Genomic DNA, 12,151 nt, shown 5'->3' on the forward strand with positions numbered 1-12,151 from the left:
GATATAAGACTCACAAGGTGGCTCATATCTCTGAAGAGAGAAGACTTAAGGCTCACGATGGGCATACTGACTGGAAACTGCCTTCTAGCGTCACATGTTTATAAGTTAGGCCTCATCAGTAACAGAAAGTGTAGGAAGTGTGAGCTGGAGTAAGAAACGGTAGATCATGTTCTGTGTTCATGTCCTGGTCAGGGTCCAGCTATTAGGGGCGGTAGAGTTGCCAAATCTTGAGGCAGCAATTAAGTTGGGTCCTAGAAAACTGCTAGTATTTGCCAAGAGGACGGAGTTATTCAATAACATATGTCCTTGGGGTTCTTCCGTTTAGTCGTCAAATACTTTCTGGTAACAGTATGGACACATTCAGTCTATATGAGGTCTTTATTGACTGACCAGTTCAACCTAACCTACTCTTTCTGTTAACCTCTTAGTACTACTTTTTCTTAAATCATTACCCTCATTCTCACTTTTACTGTCACTCTGCCTATTCATCTTTTTCCTTTTTCGCTTTAGTTTTCCGTCTTCACATCAACTGTATCGACTTTTCTTTCTCCATTTCCCTTTTTCCTTGTCTATAAAAGGCAATATCTTTAGGAAACCACTTTTATAGCGTCAAAAAACTGAAAGTAAATGAACAGTGGGATAAAAGCTTGGAGCTGAGTATATAATGTTCGGTTATAGCCGAACTAAGACACGCTTACTTGTTTTGATATGATGTATCGAATTCCTTTTATCTTACACAAAAAAACATAAAAGCGAATTTCCAAAATTGAAATTTTTGAAGTCTACACAAAGTCCATTGACTGTAAAATAATAATCACCACGCAAGTTTATGTAATATCAGCGCAGTGAAAACATGAACATATCACGTTTGCTTACGTTGGAGTTAAATTAAATTATAAATAGTGAACAATTTGTAATTTACAAAATAGTAACAAATAGTCAATGCATTGAAGTGTTGAGTTTCTTTTATTTTGTAGAAACGAAGTTTGTTCTTTACTTTTTCAATCGTCTAAACAATGCACAAATTGCATGCTAAATTCCTTACGCTTTGGCTTTTATGCAATTTTGGTGCTTTGGGTACTGCAACGTTTTCTCGTACAGATAATGAGGAGCTTTCGTTAAACCTCACCACCTCAACATCAGCGTCGACAACAGCACTAATGGACGCTACCACATTCGCACCTAATCTCACTAATAATAATATAAATAATGACACAACTGAGATTTTGAATCCAACGAATAATTTCACTATATATGATCATAAACATAAGGTTATACTGATAGTTCTATCTGATTTGAACGTACGCAAAGTTAATGGTAACGAACAAGGTACTTTTTTTAAATTGTATGATAAATCGCCTACTGAGTGGAATATCACCTTATCTCGGTATAATCTCGGTTAATAGTTCGAATACGTCGAATCTCAGAATATTTTCCAAATCGTCTTATTCAAGGCGAATCTATACAAGGTGATGGCAAAGCGAATTAAAACCAATTCGCAGTGCATAAGAATGTCAAGAAAACTGAATATTAGTATTGATTTCGATTAACTGACATCTGTTTGTTAGGAAATTATTAAGAAGAAGCAATCAAATGGGATAACGCCACCTGGGGCTGAATTCGCCTTGGTTCTTTTTTCAAAAACGCCCAATCTCAGTATTTTTTCCAAAAACGCGCTATCTGACATCACAAAATGCATTGATATTATGCTCAGATGGGACCTTTTTGAAACAATTTCTAAAAAAGGGACTTTTTGAATAAAATTCTAATTTGGAGCATGCTGCAAAAGTTTTCTGAACAACAACCAAGATAGGGTTATATTCCACTCAGTAGTCTAAATGGAAAAAATAAAATACGTTTGTTGTTGTTTTTCATTCAAGATATAACAAAACTTCCAACAAAATCAAATACTGAAGATACAAGATTGCTAAATAAAACCATTGTATTGGATGAGAAAAATTTGAACGAACTTCTTGAAAGTAAGAATGATATAAAGCAAATTATTGTATGACATTTTGTATATCATTTCTTTTCTTTTTCTGTATTCTTTTCACCCGCTCTCAACAAATAGAACTTCAGTCCACGAACAAAAAAGATGACTTAAAAACAAAATGCGATGAAACCAAAAAATTTAAATATGTTATGCCACATTATATGCCACCAACTTTCCCCTTGCTCATACGCAAGGATAAACGTAGACCAATTGCTTATATGGATTCGATAAACTGCGAGAACGGAACTCAAAACGATGAATATCCAGATTCTAGTGAAACCGAAAATTCGAAAAAGAAAACTAATACAAAATCTCGTTCAAAAAAGCGACCGCAAAATCGACAACGGTCCAGAGCGGTCACTTATGTTTTAGTGCCAAAATATGGTCTATTAAATTATTTTCATAATGGTCATTATGCGCAAACAGCCGATGGACTAGCAGAGCCGAGAGCGTTTTACTTTAGTTCTGAGGAGTATGAATAGTGAAATAAGATTATACTTTTTAAGTAGTAAAAAGAGCTAATAAAGAATAATGTTTCCATATTCCTAGGGTGATCATAAATATGTATTGATTTATTTTTCTGTTTTTGTTCCAAAAACCACGCTTGAAAGATCCGTTCAGTTGTAAAAAGAGGCTTCAAAAAATGTGAACATCTAATATTAATATTAATATTATTTTTTCATATTAATATTAAGGTCAAGGCGAATTCAGTAACAGGTGTTGTTATCAAAACAGCTAATTGCTTCTTCTTGATTATTTTCCATACAACGCCTTGCACTACAATATGTCAGTTAATCGAAATCAATGCAAATTTTTCCTTCTGACATTATTATTTACATTATTCTGCACGGCGAATTGTTTGAATTTGCTTTGCCATCACCTTGTATTAATTCGCCTTGATTAAGGTGGATCGCATTAGTAAAGTAGTAGTATATTAGTAGTGATAATAAATTTGTAAATACCAACAGATTTTGGAGGAAATAATTCATTTTCTACTAAATATTTCGTGAATTGATAAAGAGCTATGTTGGTTTAGAATTTTATTCAAAAATACACGATATCAAAATTTGTTTCAAAAACTCCCTATATGAGCATAAGTTCAATGCATTTTGACATAAGAGAGAGTTAATCAAAAGCATTGTGAGGCGTTCTTCAATCTAATTCTAATATAGGGCGTTTTTGTGACCAATAAAGAAATGGGAAGTTTTTGAAAAATATTTTTAGATAGGACGATATTGAAAACGCAGCCGACATGGTCTGACAAATAAATGAAAGAAAATGGCTTATTGTCTTAGAACTTTATATTCCGGTTTTGTCTTTGACAGAAGAGCTTAGCTTTTATGCGGTCCTGATACACAGGGAGTATTTACCTTTTTATTCTGACATTTCGGAAAGCTCCTTTACGTTAAGTATTCATGGAAGTGTTCCGGATAAAACGTTAATTTAGGATATTCGGAACACGTTCGTTTGATACTACCTCACGAGGTACGAATATACATAATATTCAAAATATAAACCGATCCCCAAATTCTTAAATGGAGACGAATGTTCCGAACATACAGAATGAATAAGTTAACATGCTCAATGTACCAATATTTCGTTGTTGCACTAACTTACTAATGACATTTTTACGTGAATCGATTTACTAGTCGAGTTTTTGACGTTGAACGATGAATTTTGAAGTGGTTTAGTGGTTTCGTATGTTCATAGGTTCACGAAAGTGCACGATTCCTTGGTGTCCGTACGTTTCATAAAACCTATGTTCAGCCACACTAATAGATCAAGGCATAGTTAATAAATTCATCATAAAATTCAAATAAATGTTCCAAGGAATTATGCACTTCAGTACTTATCGGGTTTTTGTAAACTGATTGCTTCCTATTTCTACTACTGATATTTTTCGATTTGGGAGCAAAATGGCTGCAATTGTCAAAAAATTTGTCTGTCGAGCAAACCTCTTGTGATTGAATCATGCAAGTGAATGAGCTTCGTATGGAGTGCTTTGAAAAAATTTTCTTTACACTTAAAAAGGAAACTTTCAAATGAATCATAACGGTAGCTTAATGTGAAAATGTGCTAAGTCACTTTTTTTGAAAAGTTGTATTTTAATGCAGTTTTAAAACTGAATTCAAAATTCATCGATCACAAAAAAAATATATTTTTATTTTTGATTTTTACGTGCTGGTGCCAATGATGTGTAAATGTGCTAAGTCGTCAGGTGTTAAAAAGAATGTGCTAAGTCAACCTGTCAATAATATCAATATGAATTACCAGTAATTTCTTTGTGCGCGCATTTTATTTACTTATTTAATTCATTCAGTCTAAAAGTACATGCTTTGTTGTTTTTGTTGTATTAACGATAAAGACACTCCCCGAAAGCTCTGGGCCGATGTCGATGGTCCTTTACCGGATATAGATCAGGTACGTTCCGGTAACAAAGCACTATTAAGGTACTAGCCCCACTATCTGGGGAACGATTTATACGACCACATTAAACCTTCTACGTCATTCCGGTATATGATGGGAGGCCGTCTGGCCAGCGAAGCATACGTAAAGCAATTTTTGTAAAATTTTTTTGAACTTTCTCAGTTTTATAGGAGTTCGATTCATAGAAAGGATTCCATATTATTGAGCAATATTCAAGACGTCTTCTGATGTAAAAACGTTGGCGATAACAGTTTTTGAAAAAAAAAAAAAATGAATTTTTTGGGTTTTGGGGAGTGTTTTTTTCGAAAAAATGACCCTTTCGCCTTTTTTTCGCAGGCTCGAAAATTATTTTTTTGGGTATGCGTAGTGGAACTTTTTTTTCCTGAGCCCAAATCCTATCAGAAAAATCGATGGCGCGATATCGGTTAATAAACCGATCCAGTCTAATGTGGGGGCATATGGGAGTGCGAAAAAATATGTTTTTTTTTATATTTGAAGTGTTAAATTTGTATCTGTGTCTATGATTCAGAGCAAAACAAAAACAAAAGTGCTACAAGAGTGTGGGGGTTGAGGAGCTCATTTTTAAAGTGCCCATATTTGCTGACTCCGAACGGCAGCTGCAAGCCAGATACATTTTCACAGGCAGAGCATTGGCTTTTCAGGAAGAAAAGACACGAGGCCGATAGGCGACAGCGTGAACAAATTGAGTTGCTAAGCAACAAGAATGATGATGATAAGTTGACGCTTAACCGCCTAAGCAATACCGTTTCGTAACTGACGCCAATTGGTAGCACACAGCATACAAAATACCGGGGTCTATTAAAATAGTTTCTTGGCCGGAGCGTCTTCGTCTGCTAAGCGAGGCTGCTAAGCTTCTTGCCTTCTATTCTAACTATCTTCATATCTGCGTTAAGCTCATACAGCTAATCATTATACCTCCTTTGTTATTTTCTTTCGGCATCACGGATAGCATCATAAATCTTATGGGGAACTTTGTGCTCGAACACTCCCATCACCGTCCATTATTCCGAGCCATACATCACGAAATGGTATGATGAGCGACTTGAAGAGCGAGATTTCTTAACTTAACTTTTCAATTGCCTTCTCTGTCCAAAGTAGCACTTCTTTGCAAGAGTCGCTTTCCGCTTGATTTTTAAGGCTGAGATTTAGGGCTCATTTTTCGCTGTTAATGTCGGTTCTCTGATACATATATGAATTCCTTCTTAGTCTCGAATTTACATCCGTCAACATTGGCGTGGCTGCCATTATGCGCATGATACAGTTCTTGCTTGGATGGCAGCAAGTACATCGTCTGCACTTCATTTACCGCAAGACCCACTTTATTTTACTATTGTTCCAGTTTATGCGGCCTTTTTGCTCAGGCCAATGATATCAATATCATTAGCTTAGAGTATCTGTTATACTGGAACCAGCTACTACATATGATCATATATCAAGTCGCGGCGAAGTCAATCAGCCACAATCAGTTGGGAAGTGTTATACCGTGGGGGCAAAATTTCCTGACTGTATGACCAAAGACCCCTCCTTCCCCTCCCCGACGTTAAAGTCCCACGGCAACCTTTTATAGTTTTCATAGAAGAAGTCCTTATACTTGTTGTCCGTCGTGTTATGGAGCGTAAGCGCTTATGAACGTTATATTGAACAAGTAAGGAAGGTTAAGTTCGGGTGTAACCGAACATTACATACTCAATTGAGAGCTATGGTGACAACATAAGGGAAAATAACCATGTAGGAAATTGAACCGAGGGTAACCCTGGAATGTCTTTGTATGACATGTGTATCAAATGAAAGGTATTAAAGAGCATTTTATGAGGGAGTGGGCCATAGTTCTACAGGTGGACGCCATTTAGGGATATCGCCATAAAGGTGGATGAGGGTTGAATCTAGAATTGGTTTGTACGATATGGGTATCAAATGAAAGGGGTTAATGAGTATTTTAAAAGGGAGTGGGCCTTAGTTCTATAGGTGGACGCCTTTTCCAGATATCGCCATAAAGGTGGACCAGGGGTGACACTAGAATGTGTTTGTACGATATGGGTATCAAATTAAAGGTATTAATGAGGGTTTTAAAAGGTAGTGGTGGTTGTTGTATAGGTGGTCGCCTTTTCGAGATATCGCCATAAAGGTGGACCAGGGGTGACCCTAGAACTTGTTTGTATAATATGGGCATCAAACGAATGGTGTTAATGAGTATTTTAAAAGGGAGTGGGCCTTAGTTATATAGGTGGATGCCGTTTCGAAATATCGCTATAAAGGTGGACCAGGGGTGACTCTAGAATGTGTTTGTACGATATGGGTATCAAATTAAAGGTATTAATGAGGGTTTTAAAAGGGAGTGGTGGTTGTTGTATAGGTGGTCGCCTTTTCGAGATATCGCCATAAAGGTGGGCCAGGGGTGACTCTAGAATGTGTTTGTACGATATGGGTATCAAATTAAAGGTATTAATGAGGGTTTTAAAAGGGAGTGGTGGTTGTTGTATAGGTGGACCAGGGGTGACTCTAAAATGCGTTTGTACGATATGGGTATCAAATGAAAGGTGTTAATGAGTATTTTAAAAGGGAGTAATCCTTAGTTCCATAGGTGGACGCCGTTTCGAGTTATCGCCATAAAGGTGGACCAGGGGTGACCCTAGAATTAGTTTGTACGATATGGGTATCAAATGAAAGGGGTTAATTAGTATTTTAAAAGGGAGTGGGCCTTAGTTCTATAGGTGGACGCCTTTTCGAGATATCGCCATAATGGTGGACCAGGGGTGACACTAGAATGTGTTTGTACGATATGTGTATTAAATGAAAGGTGTTAATGAGTATTTTAAAAGGGCGTGGGGCTTAGTTCTATAGGTGAATGAGGGTTTTAAAAGGGAGTGGTGGTAGTTGCATATGAGAAGGCGTTTTCCAGATATCGACCAAAATGTGGACCAGGGTGACCCAGAACATCATCTGTTGGATACCGCTAATTTATTTATATATGTAATACCACGAACAGTATTCCTGCCAAGATTTCAAGGGTTTTTTATTTCGCCCTGCAGAAATTTTTCATTTTCTTCTACTTAATATGGTAGGTGTCACACCTATTTTACAAAGTTTTTTTCTAAAGTTATATTTTGCGTCAATAAACGAATCCAATTACCATGTTTCATCCCTTTTTTCGTATTTGGTATAGAATTATGGCATTTTTTTCATTTTTCGTAATTTTCGATATCGAAGAAGTATGTGTGGTCATAGTCGGATTTCGGCCATTTTTTACTCCAATTCAAAGTGAGTTCGGATAAGTACGTGAACTGAGTTTAGTAAAGATATATAGATTTTTGCTCAAGTTATCGTGTTAAAGGCCGAGCGGAAGGACAGACGGTCGACTGTGTATAAAAAGTGGGCGTGGCTTCAACCGATTTCGTCGTTTTTCACAGAAAACAGTTATTGTCCTAGAATCTAAGCCTCTACCAAATTTCACAAGGATTGGTAATTTTTGTTCGACTTATGGCATTAAAAGTATCCTAGACAAATTAAATGAAAAAGGGCGGAGCCATGCCCATTTTGAAATTTTCTTTTATTTTTGTATTTTGTTGCACCATATCATTACTGGAGTTGAATGTTGACATAATTTACTTATATACTGTAAAGATAAATTTTTTGTTAAAATTTGACATAAGAAAAATTTTTTTTTAAATGGGCGTGTCCGTTCTCCGATTTTGCTAATTTTTATTAAGTATAGATATAGAAATGGAGTGACGTTACTGCCAAATTTCATCGTGATATCTTCAACGACTGCCAAATTACAAAAAGGAAAAAAATAAAAAAATTACATTCTTTTAGAAGTGGGCGGTGCCACGCCCATTGTCCAAAATTTTACTAATTTTCTATTCTGCGTCATAAGTTCAACTCACCTACCAAGTTTCATCGCTTTATCCGTCTTTGGTAATGAATTATCGCACTTTTTCTGTTTTTCGAAATTTTCGATACCGAAAAAGTGGGAGTGGTTTAGTCCGATATCGTTCATTTTAAATAGCAATCTGAGATGAGTGCTCAGGAACCTACATACCAAATTTCATCAAGATACCTTAAAATTTACTCAAGTTATCGAGTTAACGGACGGACGGGCGGACATGGCTCAATCAAATTTTTTTCGATCCTTATGATTTTGATATATGGAAGTCTATATCTATCTCGATTCCTTTATACCTGTACAACCAACCGTTATCCAATCAAAGTTAATATACTCTGTGAGCTCTGCTCAACTGAGTATAAAAACTTCTCCTTAATGCGGATGGCGGTTAGACGATCGTTCACACCAGTATATATCTTAAGCCTAGTGTATTTTAACGAAATATTAAGTTCCAACCGGTTTCAAGTACAGCTTCAGGTCTTTTACCAGATCAGGCCGAAACCTGACCAGGTTTCAGTCACGGAAATTGCTTTTGGTTGGATTTTTTTGGAAGAGATAATTTGATAATACGGTATCTTGATGATGCAAGAAGGCGATAAGTGCTATTGCTGGATTGGTGAAGGAGGACTAAATAAAGTGCTTTGGAAAAATTGAAGAGTTCCATCTATCTAAAAATTAGCATTAACACTGCCTAGAAATCAGAGAATTTCCTTACAATTTCACATTTATCCTGAGAGATGCTAATTTCGCTCGCAACATGGAAAATTCACGCCCTAAAAGTGATCTGTTGTACAAACTTTGTTCGAGTCCAAAAGGTGCCTACCGATACACGTCGGCGAAAGCAAATGAAAGTGGAACCCTCCACGATTAAAACAAAGTGTTAAGAGGTTTTGTCTCCATCTAACTTGCGGAAAATATTGAGAAGTAAAGAAGGACTTGGGCGACTGCTGTTGCTAATTGAAATCTATAAGTCTGACTTGTGCGCATTTTGGAGTAAAAACTAATGCCATTTCACGTTGTCTGGAGTTGTATGTAAGCATGCCCTTTCAAAGTTTATTATTTTTATTCGTGCCAAAGAATGAATTCAAGAGGGAGAGTGAATATACCTAACTGAAGGTTGGTTTTATAACCTGGAAGCAGTAAAAGACTTCGTGCATGCTTCCGCAGTTTCACTCAATTTCTTTCTACAATTATTAAATATCTATGTACATAGGTATGTCTATGTAGATATGTATGTAGTATGCACATTAGAGCATATTGAAAAATAAATTGATAGTAAATTCACGGATATCAAAAAAATATTCATGATAGATAAGATTAACACTATCTGCTCAAGTTGGAAACAGAGATCCATTAAGCAATCTATGCTTCCGCCACTTCGGTAATTCATATTCATTTGCTCACGCTTACGTCCAATTTCCTATCCTTTAGTGAGATCCACAGCTTTTAGGTTAGGTTAAGAGAGCGTGCATGGGAACTTCCCACCCTTCCGCTCGAAGACATTTTTGTCCATTGTGAATGTCTTCAATGAGTGGTAGGTGGCGGCACAAACGTCCAACCAGATTACTTCCTGGTAGTCCTAAACGAATCACTTGCTCTCTCTGATGAACTAAAGTAACAGTGTAAGGTACACTTTCCCAACCTCTGCCAAAATGGCAAAAACCAAGCGCCCACAAATCTGAGTCATCTTGTTTGCAGTCTTGGACATCGGCAGATAAATTCATAAATCGACCCCTTTTCCTCCTCATCTTGACATCTTGTGCAGAGAGAGCTTGTTGGTATGCGTCACCGACGGAGCGTCGATGCAACAGTATAACGACCTGTGATGACACCTATCAGTAGTCTCTTTGCAGATTTGTTTAGCTAGAGAAACATGGTTATAAGGACATTGATAGCATGTAAAATCGCGGTTGGTCCATGGAAAGTCCGTTGCCCCAATCTTCTATTCTGGGCCCTTTCTTTGGCAATATCGTATGCAGATTCATTCTCTTCTATATGGCTGTACCCAGGGTCCCAGAAAATGGATATATTGAGTTACCTTATGGGCGACAGCGAGGCTAGACACCTGCGCACGACATCCGACTTTGTCACGTTGGATTCTAATGCTTCTATGGGGATTTGGCTGTTTTCAAAAATGTAAGTTTGACATATTTTGACGCAATGTTGTCCAATTTTTTCTTTGTACTTTGAGTGTATTTCAATTTAAAATGCCCCCACTCAAACTGTGTATGGGACGCTGACCATCTCACAAACTGTTTGGGAATTTAATATTTAGCTCAGCGACTATTAAAAATTAAGCCCTTTCACCATGAGGTCGGGGGCCACGTCAACCAGCCGGATTACTCAACCTCACTCCCAGTGGCATTTTACTAATTTTTGACAATAAGTAGTTGGATGCCAGTTCAGCACCCATGGCAATTGTCACTCTGATATCTTGGCTTGGTCAGTCACTTGAAAACGGAACGTGGGCCTTTGGAATGCTGCTAGGCATTTGCTTTTTGTTCCTTGGCAGGTGCGTGTCGATTTTTTTCTGCCCAGTTTTTGACTCCAGGTGCTCAGTGGAACTGTTAGGATGGTATTTGGGGTTGCCCAAGTCGATGCGGTCATCGTAATTAATAATTGGCTCTCAGGCGGTTCAGCGATTTCACCTGTTTCGTTACAAGTTACGCTAGCTATCCCTGCAATCACCTTGCGATAACTGACGTCAATCGGGAACACCAAGGGAAGTCAAGACTGCTTCTATCAACTCTGTAAAGGTCTGCCCCTACCCCTGCTTCCAAACTTAGGTGTCGAATGCAATGCTTTATTGGACGGATAGTCTTCGTCCATTGGCATACATGACCAAGCCCAAAGGCTCGATGAAATTCGTTGCACTATCTTCATATCTGCGTTAAACTCATTATTATACCTCCTTCGATAATTGCCGTCAGCATCATGGACAGGATCATAAATCTTTTGGAAAACTTTTCTATAGAAAACTCAAGGTGCAATCTCATTTTATCTCGATACCGTCTGTGACTTTATTTTCGCTGTTAAACCAACTGAGATAAACGAAGTCCTTCACAGTCTCGAATTTATATCTGTCAAAAGTGGCGTGACTGCCAAGGTTCGTATATTCGATTCTTTCTTGAATGAAAGCACGTACCTCATCTTCTCCTCATTAAACGCAAGTCCTCTTTTATTTGCCTTTTTATCTAATGCAGAGAAGGCAGAGTTCTGCAAATTCCGCCGTGTTTTCTGCCCGTTTCATGCGTTGCGCCTTTATACTGAAGCTGGGCTTTGTTAGTTGTTTGAAAAACGACAAGCTTTTGCCATTATCTCGATCGGGAGGTATTCGATTCTCCGCTTGTAATCGACCTTCCGATTATGCTTTGTCTACGGCTAAGGCATAGCTTTCCTACATCGTTCTCCACCCGTTACAAAATGGAAGGTTAAAATACACTAAGAAGTGGCAGTTATCGGCAAAAGCTCGTCCACAAGCGGCTTTCTTATTAAATTGGCAATCAACTAGTGGCCCAAAAAAAGATACTTGTTGTTAGGTGAAAGGTGCTAGTTTCGGAGTGTACTTTTCACTGTTACTTTTTCGATGTGGCCCAATTTACAGAACTTCATGCATACATTTTTATTAATTGGCTCATATTGCATTTTCTTCTTGCATAGAATTATAACATAGAAGGAACTAAAAAAGCACACGAAAAAAAAACCAATTCCAACTCAAATTTTGTCTAAGAAAATTAGAACTTCATCACGTCTGCTAATTTTGTAGATCATCATAAATAGCCAGTCCGAGATGTATTGACAGACATAAACTAAGAAGATATCATAAG

General features: G+C 37.4%; 1 protein-coding gene across 1 annotated transcript; it reads left to right on the forward strand.

Moving 5' to 3' along the window:
- The first annotated feature begins 947 nt into the window (after positions 1 to 947).
- On the forward strand, positions 948 to 2,554 carry LOC137244358 (uncharacterized). The gene is made up of 3 exons (XM_067773266.1): positions 948 to 1,329; positions 1,881 to 1,979; positions 2,072 to 2,554. Exons 1-3 carry the CDS (start codon positions 1,017 to 1,019, stop codon positions 2,473 to 2,475), a joined length of 816 nt encoding a protein of 271 aa, XP_067629367.1. The 5' UTR covers positions 948 to 1,016; the 3' UTR covers positions 2,476 to 2,554.
- The last annotated feature ends 9,597 nt before the right edge of the window (positions 2,555 to 12,151 follow it).

This window comes from Eurosta solidaginis, chromosome 1 (genome assembly GCF_040869045.1).
Source record: "Eurosta solidaginis isolate ZX-2024a chromosome 1, ASM4086904v1, whole genome shotgun sequence".
Lineage (NCBI taxonomy): Eukaryota > Metazoa > Arthropoda > Insecta > Diptera > Tephritidae > Eurosta > Eurosta solidaginis.

Bases quoted from the DNA above. Each gene is read 5' to 3' on its own strand.
- LOC137244358 (XM_067773266.1), top strand. From the start codon at position 1,017: ATGCACAAATTGCATGCTAAATTCCTTACGCTTTGGCTTTTATGCAAT. The intron at 1,330-1,880 runs GTACTTTTTTTA...TTTTCATTCAAG, and splicing joins AGTTAATGGTAACGAACAAG to ATATAACAAAACTTCCAACA. The intron at 1,980-2,071 runs GTAAGAATGATA...CTCAACAAATAG, and splicing joins TTTGAACGAACTTCTTGAAA to AACTTCAGTCCACGAACAAA.